Source organism: Ursus maritimus, unplaced genomic scaffold, assembly GCF_017311325.1.
Source record: "Ursus maritimus isolate PB19 unplaced genomic scaffold, ASM1731132v1 scaffold_12, whole genome shotgun sequence".
NCBI lineage: Eukaryota > Metazoa > Chordata > Mammalia > Carnivora > Ursidae > Ursus > Ursus maritimus.
The window spans coordinates 51481740-51504558 of NW_024423564.1; the positions used below are offsets into that span (position 1 = coordinate 51481740).

General features: G+C 41.5%; 1 protein-coding gene across 1 annotated transcript in view; it reads right to left on the bottom strand.

Annotated features, from left to right (window-relative positions):
- The window catches only part of CACHD1 (cache domain containing 1), a 198828-nt gene that overhangs the window by 64897 nt on the left and 111112 nt on the right, over positions 1-22819 (bottom strand). Inside the window, exon 4 of the mRNA XM_040627205.1 lies at positions 8581-8687. Coding sequence (XP_040483139.1) covers positions 8581-8687 — 107 coding nt within the window. The remainder of the gene's footprint in view (positions 1-8580; positions 8688-22819) is intronic.

The following is a 22819-nucleotide window of genomic DNA, read 5'->3' on the forward strand; positions in this document are numbered from 1 at the left end:
TATAAAATAGAGTAGATACTTGTCTTTGGTATCCACGGTAAGACAAAAATATAAAATGGTTTATGAGGTGTTAAGAAGCAGATTGGTTTTCTTGTGTACAGTGTGTATTTGGACTCAGCATAGTTTCACGCAAACGAAGGATGACATTATTCACATGCAGTCTGTGTCACTCTATATACTGAGATATGTATGTATGCTAATTTGCTGTGAAGCTACAGAACCCAGCGCTACCTTGCAAGCAAATCACAACCACATTCTTTTCTTTCCTAAGGTCCTTCAAAAGTCTTCCATTATAAAAATGAAACAAAAGCACCCAAGAAAATTCTAGTTTCATTCATTCATCAGTAAGTATGTGCTGTGTACCTGCTATGGGCAGGGCACTAGCTTGGGAACTCGACATACGAAAAATTAATTAAAAGGAGCAGAGGGTCAAGTAGATGCCCAAACCATAAAAGCCTAAATTTCTAAGAATGTACCATAGACTAAAATAATAAGGAAGAGAGGTAGTTGTGCCAACACAACACAACAAAAGCTAGCCTCTTAGCTCCCCTGGAGGTGGCTGAGGACCCCATCTCAGCCTCACTTCTCCTACTGCTCAATCCTGCTTCCTTCCCTTTCCCTACAGGCTGCCAGTCTCCATCTCAAAGTGTGACCCTACAAACCCAACCAATACAACAGACAAAGAATTCTACCTGTGAGAGTCAGGAAAGATGACAAAGATGTTGGGCCCTGAGGAATGAGGACTATTTTATAAGTCAGAGGAGGGAGGTATTATATTCTAGGATAAAACAATAACATGAGCAAAAGCATAGAGGAGTGACAGAAATTGAGGATGTGAAGAAATTAAAGTGACCCTCTGAGGGGAGAGGGAAGAGGTAGAGAAGAAGACAGAGTTGAAAGGCCTCCATCTTTATCTTACAGGTGAGCCACCAGAGGTTTTTAAGAAATGGAGTTACAGAGCAGATATCTGCAAAATACCTACAGTGTGCAGGATGTATTGAAAAGAGAATAAAAGCAGAGAAACTTTTGGGAGGTTTCTATATTAATTCACCTTCTAGAAAGATCTATGAAGATCTAAGTTTATGACATTAACGGTGGAGAAAACAAAAAGGATTCAAGACACAACTCTGAGCTATGGAATCTGAGCCAAGTTGCCCCTTCAATGAAGATGAGACCTATGTCACAAGTCAGCATGACAAGCAGGAAGAAGGACACACAGAAATGCCTATTGAGGTGACTCGTACGTAGTAAATACTTAACAAATATTCACTCACCAACACTCTCATTTGATCACTGACTTAAGGGAAATTAAATCTGTTAAAACCTGGAGAAGTGCTGGGTGGAAAAAGGTGAGGAAGAATTCCCAGAGTAACCAGGATGGAAGTACTACTGATTGGGACAGTCAGCCCAGACTGCGAAGTTTAGAGAAAAGTTTGTTTTCTGTTTAATTTTTGAGGTAGCTACAGAATCATCACAGAGACATGTGTGTCTTGAAGTTGGTTACTCAATAAATAAACTCAAAGAGGCCACGGCTGGGGAGAGAGATCTGGAATTCCGCAGCATGTGGCAGGAGCTGAGGTGCTGGCTAAATTGAGAACATTTGGGGGGATAATGTTTAGAAGTGAGGAAGGTGGTTAAGAGAGGACATGTGGGGACGTCTACCTGAGGAAAAAGGAACTTAAGAAGAAAAATGAAAAGGTCTGAGCAGAGAAGTAAGAGGATAAATGGCATAGAACAATTTTATAGAAACCAAAGGATGACAGAGCTTCAAAAAAGACATTTACCCGTCAACTACTACACGGGGTCAGGAAAACTGTGGAGGGGTCACTTGGAATCCTTCCAGAGGGCAGTAATAGTGTGAAAAATTGGGACAATCTGAATGTTGAACTGGAGTAGACTAATTCAAGGATGTTATACAATCATAACCCCCAGGATCTAGAAGTGTATTTATTTACATATATACAAAGGAATGTTCAGGATACACGTGTTAACTACAAAGACAGAAAACAAAACCAGGGGCGCCTGGGTGGCACAGCGGTTAAGCGTCTGCCTTTGGCTCAGGGCGTGATCCCGGCGTTATGGGATCGAGCCCCACATCAGGCTCTTCCACTATGAGCCTGCTTCTTCCTCTCCCACTCCCCCTGCTTGTGTTCCCTCCCTCACTGCCTGTCTCTCTCTCTCAAATAAATAAAATCTTTACAAAAACAAAACAAAAACAGGCTATATCCATTATAATACGTAGTATGAGAGTGTGTGTGTATATCTATATCTATATGAGACTATATGTGACTGATAAAATCTTCTGAAATCAGTATAACAGGGTTGTTGTGACAAACTATAAAAAAGACTAGACTTTGAAGTACTTGCATTATAGGAACAGAACTTGAAGGGATACTTACTTAATTTTGTGTCTACGTGTGTACACACATACACAAATGTAAACTGAATCACATAGCCTCAATCCAGATTTCTAAGTGACTGAACAGTTTTTAGATGTTATATCAATAATTATCCATCTCTTATGACACTGATGCAGTCATGAAGCTGGAGCAAATAGGCATAAAAACAAACTAGAGACTCCTAGGTTGGTTGATTTTTATTCTTTTACTTTACGTTTTTAGGGAGAACATAGCATTCACTGCATTAGCACTAGCATATGGAACAGGTAATTTTCATGGCACTTTAAAGCAGAGAAAGAAACCTACAACACAGAGCCAATCTTTGTCATTCACAGAAGGAAGTGATGAAGCCATTGAAAGCAGCGGCAGTCTCCAGCCTCCAGTGCCCACCTGTACCTCCTGCAGCATTTACCGTTGTAACATGACTTACAGATGCCCCTGACACCCCGTGAATCCCGTTTCTCAATGTAGACTGCAACACTACCAAGATCGAAGTTTGCAACTTCAAATGATGTCTTTAAATCAAACACAATAAAGAAAGTCCAGGCACTTTTTCTTTTGGCAAGAAAGACTAACTCCCACTCCACTCACACCTCAATTGCATAACTCAAGAGAGCAAGAGGCAACTTTCCTTGGACTCTTCAAATAAATTCTCTTTAGGGACCAGGCTACACACAAGAAAATAGCTCAGCAGGAATTAAAAAAGAAAGAGAGAGAGAGAGAGAGAGGGAGAGAGGGAGGGAGGGAGAGAAACTAGGGATAAAAAGCAGGAAGGAACCTGAGCAAAACATTACCAGCACCATAATGTAACGTGTGCCTTGTCAAATGCTAGTTTCTTGAATGGAATCAAGGACAAGGATTCAATTTAGAAAGTTGAGATCTGGCAGGGTTGGGTTTAAGAAAAAGAATACACACATGTGTTGGATGGATGGACACATGACCTAGTTTTGGGTAAATGAAGCTAAGAATGGTTTACAATTTATGTGAGTCTGTTTCCAGCTAGTCTGAAAGGCAATCTGAAACTGTGTTATCAATTAGGGACCCATTGATGGATTATATACAGTCTGAAACAGCCTGAGGCTGGACATCTTACAGATGTAAATATCAGGCATGTGATAGCCCAAGAAGTACATTAATTCTGCTCTGAAAAGGGGCATGAGCTGGAGAGGAGGAAAAGGGGGAGCTCTGAGGTCACCCTGCACCATCTACCACTCCTCTTATATTACAAATGACTTCTCAAGAATGTGGACTTTGGGATGCAGCCACTGCTTGGTGGAATGTCACACAACTTCAAATACAAGCAAGTCCGTTCTCAAATACCTGAACATTGCCAAAAACTGCTTGTAAATCTAGCTATGTCGACTGTGCCGAGAACAACTCTTGTTAGGTAGGATGTTACACCTGAGACGTGCTTTTTAGACACAGCAAAATTCAAGATCTGATCTTTAACCATATACCTCTGCCCTCACCACCTCCTTCCTCCCCTCCTCCTGAGTTTTACAAACTCTCTCCCCCTTCACAAATAAGTACTGTAATAAAGTAGCATTTTGTCAGGATTCCCCATTATGTGTGCAGCTGAGTTCTACTCTAAAACCTCATTTTGGGTCGCCTGGGTGGCTCAGTCGTTAAGCGTCTCCCCTTGGCTCAGGGCATGATCCCGGTGTCCTGGGATCGAGCCCCGCATCAGGCTCCCTGCTGGGAGCCTGCTTCCTCCTCTCCCACTCCCCCTACTTGTGTTCCCTCTCTCGCTGGCTGTCTCTCTCTCTCTGGCTGTCTCTGTCAAATAAATAAATAAAATCTTTAAAAAAAAATAAAAAAATAAAACCTCATTATAGAGGATAAACTTAACGTAACTAAGAGGTCTTCAATGCCTCTTCCTCTGCCTCACTGATGATCTTGGCTGACGACCTTGCTTCCTAAGTCTCTGGGAAAACAAAATCACTAAGAACGGAATGTCTCTGCGTTCCCAACACTACATCGATCCTTATGGGCATCTGTGCACACTTGCTCTTCCTTTCCTCCCCTTATTAAGAATGAACACTGTGTTTTTGGACCCTTTCGTTGGAATCTCACCATCTCTTGCCTAATCAAGGAAAAGTCTCCAGTAATTGTCTCTCCTCTTGCTCTTGGGTCTTTAGCTTTCTGCTACTGGATCATTCCCTTTGGCACATAACCTTGCTGTAATTTCTCTCAATTTAAAAACACTCTCTGGACTCCACATGGCACTCCAGCTTTCCTTTCAGCAAACCTTAGGAGTTCATGTACTTACTGTTTCCAGCTCCTCTCGTCCATTCTTAAGAGCCTGAACTAGCCAGGATCAGCCTGTCATTCTACTGTTATGTCAAACAACCCTTGTCAAGTTCATCAATGACCTCCATGTTCCTAAGTCCAATGTCAGTTTTCTTAGCCTTCATCTTACTGGGCCTACTTAATCCAGTTGATCTTTTTGAAATACTTTTTTCCCTTGGCTTCAAGAAGATGGCTCTCTTGGTTCTCCTATCAGATTGACTTCCTTCTCAGATTCCTTCACTGCTTCCTCTTCATTTCAGTGACCTTTAAGTGGTAAAGTGTCCCAAGACTCAATCCTGGACCTCTTCTCTTTTTTACCCACAGCCATTTGCTAGGTGACCTTTTTGGGTCTCATGATTGAAGTATTACCTGTACACAATGCATCTCAAATTTCAACCTCTAGTCTGACCCATTCCCCAGACTTCTATAACCAACTGCCTAGGAGACATTTCCACGTGGATATCTATTATGCATCTCAAACTTCGCTTTTCTACTTCTCTTGACTCCCTGTCTGCCACCAGTATTCCCCATCACAGTAAACGGCAGCTCTGTCCTTCTCTTTGATAAGGCCAAATATCTTGAAGTCCTTCCCAGCTCTTCTCTTACTCTCACAAACGCTCCCACCCCCATTCAAACCATCAGCAAATCCTAATGGTCTACCTGCAAAACATATTCAGAATCCAACCACTTCTCACCACCTCCACTGTTACTACACTATTAACGCCATTGCCACCTGCCACCTGGATTTTGGAATAACCTCTTAAACGGTCTCCCTGCTTCCACCACTGCCTTGCTATAACCTATTCTTGCAACAGCAGTCCATAAACCTTTTAACTTAGGTCAAGTCTTGACTCTGCATAAGCCCTTTTTGCTCCTTGTCCCCAACCTCCCTTCCACCATGATCTCCCATCTCATTCACAGCAAAAGCTAAAGTCCTTATAAGGGCCAGTAAAGTAAGGCTCTTGTATCTGGACCCCAGCTGCCTCCCTGGTCTCATCTTCTACGATCAAACCTTGTTCACTGAATCACAGTTATAGTGCCCTTCTGGCTGTTACTGAGCACAATAAACCCTCTCCTAACTTAAACCCTTTGCCTGAGATACATTTCCTCCAGTTATTCTTACAGTTTTATGACCGCACTTATTCAGATCTCACTGATGAGCCCTTTTATAAAGTAATAAGACTCCTTCTTTTCCCCCTTCCCTCCCTCCCCTCCCCTCCCATCCCCAGCCAAAAGTACCACTATGTTTCATCTCTGTGCTACTTTTCCTCCATAACATTCATCATCATCAGACATGTATATTTACTTGTCCTTTTGTTTAAGATTTATGTCTCCGAGCTTGCAGAATATAAGTTTTCTGCTTTGTTTACAGCTGACCTAGGACAAAGGAAAGTGTTTACCACATAGAAAGTGCTCGATAGGTAAACAATATGCCTATTAACGATGGAGATAGATCTCAACAATACACTCATTATTAGGAACAATGAATAGATATAAGACAAGGCAATGAGGATGGAGCCCTGGCTGCAGCAGCTTCCATCCAGATCCTCAAAGGTCTGGCTCACTGAGATGAGGGATCCTGGCAGGACAGTATTGCTCTGCTTCCCAAGTGAGCAAGCACTACCCTCAGTGTGGCCCCAGCCTACACTTTCTTATTGTGCCAATCACACAGTCAGAAGGGGAATGGAGCTTTGTCTAGAACCGTGACACCGATTGAGGGTCTATTGTCAGATATGTATTACGAAAGGTACTATCTACCAGAAAGGAGTGAAATATATTGGAAAGTAGTCTCTAAGTCCTTCTTGCTTTATTTTCCCCTGGTTATAAAAGAAATGCATGCTTAGTTTTAAATTAAGAGAACTGGGGCACCTGGGTGGCTCAGTCTGTTAAGTGTCTGCCTTCGGCTCAGGTCATGATCCCAGGGTCCTGGGATCGAGCCCCACATCAGGCTTCCTGCTCAGGAGGGAGACTGCTTCTCCCTCTCCCTCTGCTGGTATGCACACACTCACGTTCTCTCTCTCTCTCAAATAAAATCTTCAAAAAAAGTAAGAAAACTGATTAAAAAATACCCCACTATTCCATCACTAAAAGATAACTACTAACATTTATGTGTGAGCCCTTCTAGATCTTATGTATACAAAGAAGTAACAGTCTATATTTTTTCCTTATTAACTCAAATAGCCAGAAGTTAACATATACTGTAAAAATTTTAACTACACAAAATGTATATTTCTGGGGCACATTTATATCTGATTCTATTCAAAGACTGCTATTTTGGGGTGACTGTGTGGCTCAGTCAGTTGGGCCTCTGACTCATGATTTCAGCTCAGGTCATGATCTCAGGGATCATGGGATCAAGTCCCATGTCGGGCTCTGTGCTCAGCGGGGAGTGTGCCTGGGATTCTCTCCTCTGCCCCTCCACCCATGTGCATGAGCTGTCTCTCTAATAAATAAATCTTTTTTAAAAAATTGCTATTTCAAGATCAAATCTTCAGACCCAGCAACATGTCTTGTGTTACTGAGCATAACTGAAGGAAAGAGGTAAACACTGCATTTGGGAACTAGAAAATTCAAGTTCTAGCTCTGTGCCAGCTATGAAATCTTCCGTAATTCATTTCCTCTGCCCATTCCAAGTACTTCCATACTCTTATTTTTTTATGAAAAATATTTCATTGGGCTTTTCTCATAGTTAACCTCACCTGCTCCACCTGGATGGCCTCCAGATTCTCTAAAACAACAACAACAACAACAAAAACATCCATTATATATTGGTCTATACAATAAGTACCTGGCATATTTAGGTTGACCATTTAGCCAGCAGCTAGAGTTTTTAATATCCTTAAGTGACATAAAGCTTACAGTTCTTTCTTTCCAGACTTACTAGATTATCTGGTTTGTGTATACAACTCCCCAAGGATACAATTCTCCCCACAGGCCATGACTGGATGGAGCTCTAAAAGTTAATATGCTGTTCCTTCAGCTTCTCTAGGGTTTTACATGTCTGCAAGAGATCTGGAATTTGGGAAATACAGTTCTTCATGTTTAAGACTGGATCCTTTATCTCTCCAGTAGTAAGGGAACTCTTAGGATCCTTCTGAGCCTCAGATTTTTCCTTGGTACAATCTAAGGATTGAAACTGGTAGGTGATCTCTAAAGGTATTTTCAGCTCTTAAAAGGGGAAGCCTTTAGGTTCTCAGGCCAATCAACCAACAAGTGTACATAACAAGACAAATAGGTTGAGAAATATAGACTAGAACACCAGGATAAGAAAGCAGAGATACTATGTCCCTTTGGAACTCCATAGAACTATATATATATATATATATGGTACACACACACACAATGTGTACTCCACAGAACTACACACACACACACACACACACACACACACACACACACACACACACAGGTATCCTAGTAGTTATTACTACTGCATATGATTAAGTTTTAACAAAACCGAGAACAAAGTTCAACTTCAATAAATAGCATCTTGGCCTGTTTATTAGTAGAAATGCTCCCTTATTCTTCTTCCCAAAACACCAAAACAAATTAAAAATTACAAATAGGGAATATAAATTCAATACTTGCTACTGCAAAGATAACTGGGTCTCTAAAATAATCTTCGAAATAACAAATGTAAAACTCCTAACAAATGAGATAATGGATTGAAAAGTCTAGCCATATGTATACTATATAGTAAATTCTCAATACAGGTCAGCTATTTTCTTTTTCCTTCCCCTCTTTTGAGCGTCAACTTCCCTGAAAAAATATCCAATTTTACGTATATGATATTCTCTCTTCAGATCTTAAGGGAAAATGTTTAAAGCAATACATTATTCAACTTGAATGTGGTGGAATATAGTTCACCTTTATAAACCAAGAGATTACTGACCTGAATTTAAATCTCGTCCTGGATTGAAGGCCCGACTATTAACAGTTGTAGAAAGTCGATCACAACTAATCGTTCTAGATACATTGGTATTAAAGTTCCCATCAAATCTGAAACAATAGAAGAGAATCAGCAATATTTATTTAGTGGTTATTAAATTAAAAAAAAACCCAAACCAACAAAATAGTTCATATTGCATATGAGGGCAACTCATAAACAATAAATTGTGATTTAGATTTTAAATGCTGAAAAAAATCACTTCAGAACAGTATGGGAAAAAAATATCTGTTTCTAGAAGGCTTTAGAAATCAAGTTCAGTTCTAAGGAGATAAAATAAATAAATAAATAACCATCCTTTGATCCAATTCTCGCTGCAGTGAATTTGAGTCAGGTACTATTGATAAAATCATACAGAAAACAGATTTGACAAAATTCAGACTTAAGCTCTGATGTTATATATGAAACAAGTCTTTAAATTATCTTTTTTTTTTTTTTTAAGATTTTATTTATTCGACAGAGATAGAGACAGCCAGCGAGAGAGGGAACACAAGCAGGGGGAGTGGGAGAGGGAGAAGCAGGTTCCCAGCAAAGGAGCCTGATGTGGGGCTCGATCCCAGAACGCCGGGATCACGCCCTGAGCCGAAGGCAGACGCTTAACCGCTGTGCCACCCAGGCGCCCCAAGTCTTTAAATTATCTTATCTGAACACCAGTGACCAAGAACAAAACTGGTGAGTAGTGAAGGAAAAAGGATGTTTGTGGAGTAGGAAATATCTAGACTTGATTCCCTGCTCTGTTACTATTAAACATGTGACTCTCGACAAACTCCAATTTTTCTGAGCCTCAATTTTCTTCTCTAAGGAAGAAAATTGAAAAAAAAAAAAGATAACAAAGTTCCTCTCATGGTATAGAACACACAGTTTGCACATTCTGTATTGTAATGTAAATAAGGTCAAGGTCTTTTTGATTCCCAATGGTAGTGCAACGCTAGGACTGGGGCTAGAACAACACTAGTACTCTGGCTAATTGCTGATAAATAAATGCTAGTATAATCAACAACTCATTTGCTAGAGCAAACAATAATCTGCAAGAAAATAAGAGGAAAATATACCATCTCAATCATATACAGCCCTATAAGTATTTTTTTTCCTACGAGTATTTTTAAGTGAACTTAATCCAGAAGTAACAAAAGCAAAAAATCTTAAATTTCTAAATAATCCATTTAGGATTTCATATACTGATAAGACTTCTGAAATTTCTAGGCATTCCCCATGAAATTAGCTCAATCTGAAATTAGGGTTTTTAAAATTTGTGTTAAAATGCATACCTCAGCTAATAAATGCCATTGATGAAATTCCATTTACCCAGGTAGAGAAGCTATATGATCTAGAAGAAACACTTCTAAAAATCAAGATCCACTTGATTATTCACATGAACTTTGATTATCTGCTGATCACATCTCATAATACATAAGAATTATTACATTGAACTGATTGTATAAGCAAGGGGACTAGATCTTCACATGGTGTGTTCGGTTCCAAAAAGAGAGTTAAGCAGCTTTGTTTGGAATACATATCGTCTCAAAGGAAGAGGTTACTGAATTTTAAGAGAACTTTAGTCCTGCCTTCAACCCAGGACAGAATTCTATCAACATTGTCAACTGTGCCTCCAAGACACAGTTGCTTCACTAACGTGGTTGCTCTTCCTTGGACCTGCTCCAATTTGTCTAGACAGGAGACTGGTGATTCAAAAGCCACAGATGGAGAGAAAAGAAGAAATTAATACACCAGCAGCTGCCTGTGTGCATGCGGGCAAAGCAACATAATCTCACTCTCCCTCTCTTGTAGCACGTGAACATCCGTGTAGCAAGAGTGGCACTATACAAGGAATTCACCTGCTCTCCTTGCTCTAGACAGCCACGTTAAACCTATTCCCTCACATGCTTTTTAATAAAAGACCAGAGAATATTTAGGCTCTGTGGGCTGGCTATACAGTCTCTATCACAACTGCTAAAGCCCCGCCACTGCAGTGCGCAAGCCGCCGAAGAGCATTCGCAAAGAATGAGTGCGGCTGTGTGCCAATAAACCTTAATTTTCAAAACAGCCAGTGTGCCAGGCTTGTTTCACCACCCCTGGCCCAGATCAGGGCAGTCCAAGAGAATGCTCTGAAATGATAAAAATGTATTATTTGTGCATCGTCTGATATGGTAGCTACCCGTGGCTATGGAACATTTGAAACGTAGCTGATGTAACTTAGACACCAAAATTTTTAAAAAGTGTTTAATTCCAGTGAACATACCGAATTTTCTATTTTATAATCTTATCTTAAATGTAAATCATCACTGAATAGTGGTTACCATATTGGACAAGTAAAATTCTCTAAGTTTCTCTGGATTATAAGTCTCTATTCACTTATTACTCTCCCACAAAGTCTTATCCTGATTGTGGATGATTTCTCATTCAGTGTCAAGTGCTTCCACCTTCTCTCAAAGCATGTGCCATAATTTTTAATTATGGCTCCATCTGAGTATTTTTCATGGGTGGATTCTTATCGTTATATGAATAGACAAGATCTCCTCGAGGGCAGGCACTGCTATGTATATATAACACTCAGCATTGCTCTTGTCAAATCAGGCACTCCTATTCACTGATCTTCTATCAGCATCCATGGTGCCGATGCCTACCCGTTCCGGGCTCCCCAGAAGACTCTGGAAGTCCAAGCAGAAGAGGACCATAACTCAGATGTAGTGTACCTCAGATGTAATTCCTGAAAGTCTAGCATATCAGAATCACCTGGGATGCATTTGGAATGCAGATTCCTAGGATCTATCCTAGAAGAGTCCAACTTAATGAGTCTGAGGGAAGGCCCAGGAATCTGACTTTGGCAGGCTCACCAGAAAGGAGAAACCCACCAATCCTGCCATGTAGATTCCTTTAGAAATAAAGCAGTAGATTGGTTTTCTGTGTAAACATAGGTACTTCAAAGTATGCCTCAAAAACAGTATGCCTCAAAGACAGAAGGTCTTCCAATTTGAATCAAGATAACAGAACTTGCGGGTATGCCTGCAACTCACATCTGCTCTGTGCTGTACAAATTATAAACCCCTTCTACTTTTTTTAAGGTTTTATTTATCTCTACACCCAACGTGGGGCTCAAACTCATGACCCTGAGATCAAGAGCGACGAGGTCTTTTGATGGTGCCAGCCAGGCGTCCCCTTTAAGCCCTACCCACTTCACAGCTGAGAAAAGTGACACCACGAAGAGAGGCTTGAACCCATCACCCAACTCCCTGTCCAAGGATGAGCCACACACCACACTGCTTACTTTAAGTGACACATAATGAAGAACTTGCTGAAAGGGGCAACTCAGGAGTTATTGATGATTTCTCCCGGGAGAAGTATAAGTTTGGTGAGAACCCCTGTCTCCTTGGATGGAGTCTCCAGGGCCAGGACCTAGGCTATCGGCCCACCCCTTGTGAAGTCTACAGCCCTGTGCTATACTCAAATAGATTCCCCAGGTCTTTGTGAAATGAAAGGTTGCTCCCGGGGAGCACAGCAAGAAAACTATTTATATAGGTTGCTTTCCTTTCTGTACTGAAAAGATCATCTTGGAGAGCATTAAGAAAAACGTTTTTATAACAATAAAACACGGATGGGACTCGTTAACAAAAGTGCTCAGTAAACATCTGTGAGTCATAAAAAGGTTTCACAATGTCGTATTTGTCACCAATAATTTACCCAACCTTTTCTTCCCATTATCTCCCAACCTATAGTTCTAACCAGATCAGTCTTTCACCTGTCCGAGCACAACTCCGATGTTCTCCAGTGTCTACTGTGCTCAACAAAGCCCAGCTTTTCTTCTCCTTCTCCCTGAACTTCTGTAAGTTCCTGCCCATGATGAGCCTCTCCTCCTCCAACCTGACTAGTGCCATTCAGTGTCTTAATTCCATGCCCATGTCTCATTTTCTTAAAAATTTACTTTGAGAGAGAGAGTGAGAGTGCACGTGCACCCATGAGCCACGGGAGAGGGAGAGAATCCCACGCAGGCTCCACGCCCAGCAAGGAACCCAACACAGGGCTTGATCCTACGTCCCCAAGATCACGACCTGAGCCACAATCAAGGTCAGACACTCAATTGACTGAGCCACCCAGGTGCCTCTTATTTTTTACATTGTTTTGTAATCAGGCTTACCACAGTGTCATCATAGTTGATGTCTGGTTTTAGAATTCCATTTATAGTAACAAAATACCAGTCGACAAAAATTTAATATAAATATAATGAGGGGTGCCTGGGTGGCTCTGTCTTTGCTTCAGGTGATGATCCTGGGGTCCTGGGATCGAGCCCCGTGCTGGGCTCCCTGCTCACCGGGGGCCCTGCTTCTCCTTCCCCCTGCCGCTCTCCCTGCTTGTGCACACACTCTGTCAAATAAATAAAATCTTAAAAAAAATTATAATGAGCAAATTATCTTACTTTTTTCACCTTTTGTATATACCAAATAAGGATGTGTCAAGTGAGAGATGAGACGCGAAAGATTTTGGTATAGATGCTTCCTGTGTAAACCCTGCCACACAGAAACTGAACTCCCAATTCTTTCATAAAGCCTTTCACGTATTTGAGAAGTCTTAGTTCCCTCAGTGGGACTGTAAGTCACTTGAGGATTTATATTTCTCTCTCAGGTGTAGCACACTGGCAATGTGTAGCATCCCATAAATTCTTACTGGTGACTAATGGATGAGGAAGGGCAGAGAGCTATGTCACTGGAAAGCTCTGGGTACTATACCCAGTCATATCCGCTCAACATCTATGATGAACAAAGCACTACCAGCATGGCAGAACAGGATTAGGTCATGGTCAGGAGGGAGAGGTACACGGATCTGGACTGCAGGTTGGGTTTAAATTACATTCTGCTGTGTAACTCCTGCACATAACTTAGGATTTCTAAGCCTCGGTTTTTCTCATCCACAAAATGGTGATAATAGTACCTATTTCATAAGGTTCTGTTAAGAATCAAGTCAGAAAATGGCTCTTAAGAGCCTGGTACACAGTAAGCATTTAATGAACAGTAGGAACCAGTACTGGATGTATTAGTAACAGTTACCAGCTACTAAGTGCTCATCACATGTTCTGAGTACTTTTCATGGATGAACTCATCTGATCTTCACAAAGCCTGAGAAAAGAACTAATATTATCATCACTTGAATGCCTGGAAACTGAGGCACAGAAATGTTAAATCAAGAAGCCCAAGGTTGACAGCTGGAAAGCAAACAGAACCAAGATGTGAACATATATTCCAGCTCTTGTTCATAATGAATATACTACCATGTATCCCAATAAATCAACAAATTACCATTAAACATTATCTAAAATAGCTGAAGTAGAATTCAGTTCTCTCCGAGGAAAAGAGTACTCTGAAAGATTGTAGGGCATAGGAGAAATCATTGCATTTCACTTAATAGAAAATGACATTAGCTGGGGCGCCTGGGTGGCTCAGGTCATGATCTCAGAATCCTGGGATGGAGCCCCGTGTTGGGTCCCTGCTCAGTGGGGAGTCTGCTTCTCCCTTTGCCTCCCTCCTCACTCGCTTGCACACACTCTCTCTCTCTCAACCCCAAATAAACATCTTAAAAAAAAAAAGAAGAAAGAAAAAGAAAGAAAGAAAGAAAGAAAGAAAGAAAGAAAGAAAGAAAGAAAGAAAGAAAAAATGACAGCAGCTAAACATGAGGCTTCACAATGCATAGCTACAGAGGAAGAGCTCTATGGACAAAGGGAAGTATGTGGAGGAAGAAGATTTTAAAGGCAGGTATTCTTTATTAATGGTTGATAACTTAAATGTTCACCACAGGCATAGCTGTGGAATTGGCCAGTAAGAGAATTACTTTTTATTATTTCATTCTAGAAAAGCCTCAAGTTGCCCTCCATTCAGCACTGACATCTGAGGGGCTTCGGGGAAGCGGCCGACAGGAGCGTATGCATGCACATTCTCTGCACAGACAGGAGATAGATCAGACCGCTGCCCGCTCGTGCCAGCTTTCTCCTTTTCCTGGTACCAAAGTTCTCCGCTCAAAGACCCTGGCATTCTGATCATCTGAGAACCCGGAACAAATGGCTTATATACAACAAAGATAACAAAAATAAGACAATACCAAGAAAGAAAAAACTGCACCAAATTCTGAAAATTCTCGCATGGGGCAATGAATATAGGGTGCAGAACAACATGAGGGACAATGGCCACAGCTTAGGTGTTACTGGAACGACGGGCGAGGTCTAATACTGAAACACAACCCAGGAAAGCCCCAACTGATGTGGTGCAAACACACAGCCTTCCAGAGATCAAACTTGATCCAAAAATAAAATGTTCACTTCTGAAGGAATCCAGAGGACAAGCCTGATGTTTTAGCATGAAATACCCACCTTCCAGGAGAACCTTAGCCAGAGGGGAATCCGACCTCGGTCTTGTTAGCTCAAGGACATGGCGGTTCTCAAAGTTTACTAGTGAATGATAAACAGATTGTTACCTCATTTCGAAATCCGATTTAATTCTTGCTCTGAGTAATATGGGTGCGGTGAATGCCGGTGGCTTCAAGTTAATTTACTCCTATCAAGCCCCCACACTCAGAGAACTGTCACCCACACTCCTTCCTCCTGCTAGATGGCATTCTTTAAGTGGTTAACAGTCTCACAATAATCTCAGTGGTCTCGAGTTCCTTCACATGTGCTGAACCTCAGCCGTGGGCAGCATGTACTCCCCTGCTGGGTTGACATGAAATGCCTACAAATAAACCTCACTCTGCTTCTGTCCCTGCCTACGCCACTGACGCGCCAGTCAGGTAAGGAAGCAGGTGTCAACCAGCGGCTTAGAGATACAGGAGAACAGTGCATCCGGAGCTGGTGAGCCAGCTAGGAGATGTAATTACAAGAGCAAAAACCCTGTGATTATCACTCCACCCTCCACTCACCCACACTCACTAATGTCGCTTCTCTTTTGGACTCCGGATTCCTTGCTTAGCTGTCCTCGTTATGCGAGCCACCTCCAAGCCCCAGGGAAACGGTTGCCTTGCCTAAGATGGGAATGTATTATATGTACGTGTGCCTCTTTTAAATACTATTTATAAAAAGAAACCTACTATTCACCCTGATGTGGGCACTCAGAGAAACAGAAAGTTCATGCTTATAAAACTTTATAAAAACATGTCAGGAGCCATTAGGGGTTACCTAAAAGATTTTCTCATTGAGAAGTATATCAGCTGCCAGTCACATTTATGTAATTCCAGATTTATGGAAAAGGTCAAGCACTGGTAAAATCATAGACTGTCACATAAAATGAGCAGGGCAATTCAACTTATCTTTATATAGGTGCTTTAAAAAAAAGGAATTATAAGAAGAAAACGATCCTATCTAAATCTCCTATAGACCCTCACTCTAAAAAAAGGAGATATTGGATTATGACTGCTTTCAGTACTTATTTTCGTAAGATAAAACCAGTGCCTGAAATTCAGTTTCAAATAACTCTATCTTTCCTACGCCCGTAAGTTTGGAAAAAAAACAAAAAACAAAAAAAAAGACTTCCTTCTGGATTTACTTTCATGAACAACTGATCGAAACCGCATCCCGAGGGAGAAAACAGAACTGTGACTCCCACTTTGATCTCTTCCCCATGGAGAAATTCACTCCCTGCCTGGCTTGCAAGATGTTCATTTGATTGACGTTTGCTCTGATGTGCAAACTGCTTTGAACTTCAGACATTTAATTCCCATCAGGCTGCAGTCATTTTTATTCTCCTTCAACAGGATTTACAAGCAGGAGATCAGCAAATGTAGAAGATAAAATAAATTTGCAGAAGCTTTGAATCTTACATCAAAACAGTGTTCAAGTGAGTTCCAATTGGATTTCATTCAGCCGCGATTCACAGTGTAAATCAACTTTTCAGTGGAGTCCCAGTTTAGAAAGAAAAAGACATAAAGGAGAGAGACACATACACCAGTTGGGGTTTACTTCCTGAATCTCTTTTTTTGGTCTTTGTTTAAATTTCCTATGGAAGGTGATTTGCCAGGTAAATCACTCAGAACCCTGGGTTTTCCTCAACATTTCCAGTGAAGCCTGCCCAATTTATCACTTAACACACAAAAACCACACCCACAGTGTGGATTCCCAGGGTGATGGTGAAATGTGGTATTGTTCGCGGACACATTTTTAAGGCAATAATTTAAAAAGCAAATCCCTGAGGATCTCTCAGAAGAGCAAGGCTTACGCTGCTAGTGGAGCCCATTAACAATGCCACTACGATGACAGCTAATGGGATAGGGGGATATTTTTTACTTGTTTGCTTGTTCTTAATCACTGCTAAAATGCCAAGACAGGTGCAAAAGATTAAAAAACATCCCACTATTCCCTCTGGAAGCAGAATCTGGTATTAGATCAGAAGCTGGTGTAGAACAAATGTGGGGAGAGTCCGATGAAGCTTACAACCCAAGGCTAGACCTTGCTGCTAGGGCTGTTGAACTACCAAGTTCCATTTTAGGAAGAGCACACATCTTTCTGGAAAGCACAGAAAGCAAAATAACCTTGACCGGTAGCTGTAGGAGCCTTTCAAAGAAGGCCTGGACACTGAGGAATGCTCACCTCTAGCAGACCCCCGGTCCTAGGAACAGCCTAACAGTGTCTGGTCTACTAGAATAGGGAGGGATCACTTCACCTCTAACCAACCAGGTTCCTGCTCATTCTTTCTGGGAAGTGTCTGCTCTCCAAATATTTGAGCAACACCAGTTGAAAAGAATTAAACAAGAACCCCCTTATCTTCCACTTAACCACCCATGAGAACAAAGTTAAACAAAGAGAGAGCGAAGATAAAAATCAAACATCTGCACTGGCAAATATTTAAACTCTACGAATGGCAGAGGAAAAGGGGTAAGAGTAGAATCACTTCAAAAAGGAACTATCACATTTATAAAGTAAATGATACTTGAACCCCCCCCCACACTGAGTTTACTTATTCAAACACCTAAATTAATGGGCAAACTGAAAAGCTGTCAAATAACGTGTAATCACGTTCCGAGAAATGGTTTTTCCTTCCATCTCTGCAGAGATTGGAGAGATAAGTCACATTCTTTTTGTTCTTATCAGTATTAAGGATTAAACCTTCAGGCTTCAGCAACTCAGCGGCAGCAGAAACAGGGCCAGTGTCAAACGCCCTTGGAAGGCAAGGCTTCCAGAGCAATAAAACTTCTCTATTAAAGTCTAAGTATCCTACAAACCAGCGCTATCTCCTTTTCAACATTTTCCCACCCCACAGATCACGGAGAGTAGACCCTGGTGTGATCTCGTGTCTCATGGGGTCGATTCAAAGTGGCAGTATTATTTACTTTGCGCTCTCACGGAAGCTTGGAAAACTGCACAGGTGACATCTAGGGGGATTGGAAGTGGATGCATGACCACATTAAGCATTTATCCTTGACCTCCTCATCACCAGGTTGTGGCAGGGATGCATGAAGAAGAAAGAAGGGTACCTGGAAAAAGGAAAGAACACAAGCAGGTGGACAGAGGCCTGGTGGGAGCTGACCCGCAGCCCATCCTGCCACCTGACCTCTAAGAAGGGTTTAACATACCGTAGTTATTTATTTATATACTTTTCTCCCTTGCTAAGAAGACACAAAGAGAGATCCTTTCCTGTGTGTATCCCCAGGGCCTGCGGCCTGGAGTCGGCTGTGAAGAGTAAGACTTTTAGTCAATAACTGAGGTGAATGAATAAACGCATGAAACTTAAGAGGGTGGAGACTTCCCGGGACTAGAGACCGGAAATTCGTGTGGTTTCTTCCTTCGTAAATGGCTGACAACTGTGAGTGGTAGGACACAGACATCAGAGAGAAGCACTAAGAACCTCAGACGTAGCAAATGACCTTGCAGATGAACTGGTTCGATCTCTGAGGCACATATGCAGTGGAGAGGCAAGAGGCCTGTCCAAATCTCCCTGGGCTGTGAAAGAAACATGAAATGTAAGATGTGGAATACTTAGGGCTGGGTCCTCAAAAACCATTATTGACATGGTATTACAAAGTTAATAAAGCTTTGCGCATACATCAGCATACTAGGCAAGTGGAGCCCCCAGAAAGAGATTATAGACAGAATGGTTTTTAAATCTTGGCATTCTTTGAAAACACTTTGATATTATTTGCACAATAAACATACGAAAAGCTCAAGGAAAGCTTCTGGTTCTCTGTGACTATAGGGTCTTTTTTTTTTTTTTTTAAAGATTTTATTTATTTATTTGACAGAGACAGCCAGCTAGAGAGGGAACACAAGAAGGGGGAGTGGAAGAGGAAGAAGCAGGCTCCTAGCGGAGGAGCCTGATGTGGGGCTCGATCCAAGAATGGTGGGATCACGCCCTGAGCCGAAAGCAGACGCTTAACGACTGCGCCACCCAGGCGCCCCATATAGGGTCTATTTCTTAAAGCTGGTATAGTCTACCAGCTTGTTTCTCTTAGAGACTAGTTTTTTGTTTTTTTTTTTTTAAAGAAGGAAAAAAGAAAAGACAATCATAGGATCAGCTCTCCCTAAAATCTGCAAAAGACCACTGGTGAAATTCAGAATTCTAAGCAGAGTGACAGGTCTCCCTTCCTTGAGTAAGGGGCACATGAGGAAAAGCCAGAGAGTAGGACTGTCAGCTGACCCAAATGCAGGTGTGCTTTCTGCCGTGAGGGTGTTTATCCGTAGTCTTTAAGGTACAGATACCTACTACCTGCACACACACGTGCACACACATGCACAGAAAGGACACAGGTTACTGCAGGAACATGGTTTTAAGACTGAGAAAGAAACTAACCCGACTATGGGAGGTTTATATTCAGCCAACTCAGAAATTTTAGAAGGTCATACAACACCTCAAGTGAAATTCTAAGAAGGAATACAATGTTCAGCGTTTCAATTGGCAGATAAGTCATTCCAATTTTACCACAGGTCAAAATACTTTGGCATTAAAAAAAACACAAAGATTTGAAATCAGGTATCCCAGATGACAAATCCTACTCCCTGAGCCTGGAAACAACCTCTCTGAGCCTACTTCGTCATGGGCAAAATGGAAAGGGGGGGGAGGGGAGGAGAGAGTACCTACCCCACCACAGTTGTTGAGAGGATCATTTGAATAATCTAGGTAAAATAACATTTACAGGGGCGCCTGGGTGGCACAGCGGTTAATCGTGTGCCTTCGGCTCAGGGCGTGATCCCGGCGTTACGGGATCGAGTCCCAGATCAGGCTCTTCCGCTATGAGCCTGCTTCTTCCTCTCCCACTCCCCCTGCTTGTGTTCCCTCTCTCACTGGCTGTCTCTCTCTGTCGAATAAATAAATAAAATCTTAAAAAAAAAATAACATTTACAGAAGTAAAGCCTAAGAAAGTATTCTATTGAAGTGTAAACATAGTAACTTTTACAGAAGTTAAATAATGTAACTTAGTTGGCCTACTGAAATGTAAAGCATTCTGTAAAATCTTTGCTGAATTTTGAGCTCTACTGAAGTCCTTCTGGCACTAATATCCATAAAGACTGGATCTGTAACATTTTACCTGCCTGCAGGTAATAATAAGTTTTAAAAGAACTAGAGATGAAAGTTTGAGATAAGGGAGAATAACTTGAAAGGCTAAGATCTGCCATATAGCACTTTGAGGGCAAAACCACAAAACACACCTTCTTGGGGAAAGAACGGGACCTGCAATAAAATTAAACTCCGTTGTCAAGGACCAAGCTTGTCACATTAGTTGACCTTGTGACATGGAAAGAACAAAAGAGCAAGAGTCATAAGTGCAAAAGCACCTGGCTAAGTCACAATGTTCTATTTTTCATAAAAAACATAAGAGCAGAATAATTCTTATTATAAGAAAATGTATACAGGGTTAAACACTTTGCATCGTTTTTTCACGTGCACTACCTTAAAATAGGACGGGGCCAAATAGGAGTTGCCCACATGTGGGTCAGCATTATGTCTAGAAACATCATTTTAAACAAAACTTAGCTATACATTAGCATAACATTAAAGCTATACGTTTCAACTTGGCCCCCTCTCCTGAACTGCCATGCATATAACATTGTTCTGTGTGTGTATGGGGGGGCGGGGATTGTGGGATGAAAATAAAATGATGCTACAGGCTAACCTCAACTTGCCAAACACCTCCCCAGGATGATCTGCGTGAACTTGAAATCAAATCAGCATGTTCATACTGAATGCACCTTCCTCTTAAAAAGTCTTCTTTTGCTAGGGTGCCTGGCTGGCCTAGCTGGGAGAACATGTTACACTCTTGATCTCATCGTGAGTTTAAGCTCTACATTGGGCATAGAGCCTCCTTTAAGCAAAAAATCATTTATTTTTACCTTTTATTATATTTCTATCCTCTGAGATGCTCAATTTAAAATTTATAACCATCTTTTAAAATCTTCTTCCCTACCCAATCTCCAACGAAATCTAGTTGGCAGATTTTATATACTCCCTCTCTAGGGGCTATGTACATTCTATGTAACCCACCACCGCCCAGGACATCCTTTACTCTCCTGCAATCCTTCCTTGAGGTGCCATTCCTTTTCTCCTGGATGACTAGGATGGCCCGATTTGACAAGCAACTTCCTCTCTACCACAACTACCGCAACCCTTTCTTTGCCAGCTAATTTGCCCAAATCTCAGACTGACCACAGCCTTTGTTTTAAAATCCACTGGTTACAGAGAACAATGTGTCCAGTTGGCCAAAGACTTTGAGCCCTGCACAGTACATCTCTATTCACCGCTGCACACTCAAGGCTGTATGATGCTTGCTCGTTTCCATCTGAAGCATCCTTCCCTAGATCTACCTGCAGGGGTTCTGCTGTTCAAGGGCCTAGCTACCACTTCTCCACCAAGACTGAGTGCTCAGAGGCCTCTGTTCATAATCGCTTTTTCTTCTAAAGGAGACTTTGGATTTTTCATGGCACTTGACACAGTCCGCTTAGCTTACTCTAATGTCCTATGAGCTCCTGAAAGTACAGACTGCTTTATACATGTTTGTCTATCAGACAGTATCTAGTACAATGTCTTGCACATTAACTGCCTTGAACAGGATCCAGACAAGTGGAGTTGAAAATGATATACATAGGTATTTGGAAATTTCATGTTTTTAAATTTACCCTGCATATAATCACTAATATTATATAATAATTATTCATATCCATTATTACTATATTAATGATTAATTCTGATAATGGAGATAACTAAGTCAAGATCAACCTACATTTCCTATCAGAGCTTCTAACAATGGAATAATACTCAGAAGAAAACAACTATCATAAATGGGCATAAAGGTACTTGAATTCCCGTCCAGAAGTGAAGTAGCTCAGTAATTCTATTATCATCATCACCACTCTTGGCACGCAAAAACTAAAGGCAAAATCAGATTTGCTACTATGCACTAACTCCTTCAGTAGATCTGTAATGGGGACCTGTTCATGTCCCTAAATTCAAATGTAAGAAGGATGAGAGTGAACATATAGTACAAATAGGACTTAGAACCTGACATCAACCAGTCTCACAGTTACTCAGAATCAACCTCAGCCACCTTTGGCTCCTCCCTCTTCTAACTCCCAAGATAGTGGGTGCCGATAGCCAAGTTCATGCCCCACTTGTTCTTTGCCTACTTAAATGCAATCAGACTAGGTCCTCCAGTTGTTACGTGGTTGATGGGTAAAAACCCCCTTAGAGGGGATCTTCATTTCATTCCTTTTCTCAAAAATCTTTAATTCTATCATTCAACCAACCATTATTTATTGAATGCCTACTGTGTATCAGACAGTAAAGATAAAGAAGCACAAGAAGAACTGTCCTTGGCTTCATTTAGTCTCTAAAGTCTTCTGAATAAAGTTCAAATCTTCAGCCCAGGGGCGCCTGGGTAGCGCAGTCGTTAAAGCGTCTGCCTTCGGCTCAGGGCGTGATCCCGGCGTTCCGGGATCGAGTCCCACATCGGGCTCCTCCTCTGGGAGCCTGCTTCTTCCTCTCACTCGCCTGCTGTGTTCCCTCTCTCGCTGGCTGTCTCTCTGTTACATAAATAAATAAAATCTTAAAAAAAAAAAAAAAATCTTCAGCCCAGCATTTGAGGCTCTCTATTTTCTGAAATTAACCAACTTCTCAGATGCCCCTTCCATCATTTGCTCCAGAAACAATATACTCTTCAGTGCTCTTGGCCATTTCTAGCCATGGGATTTTCTTCATATGGACTTTTCTCTCCTGGAAAGTTCTTC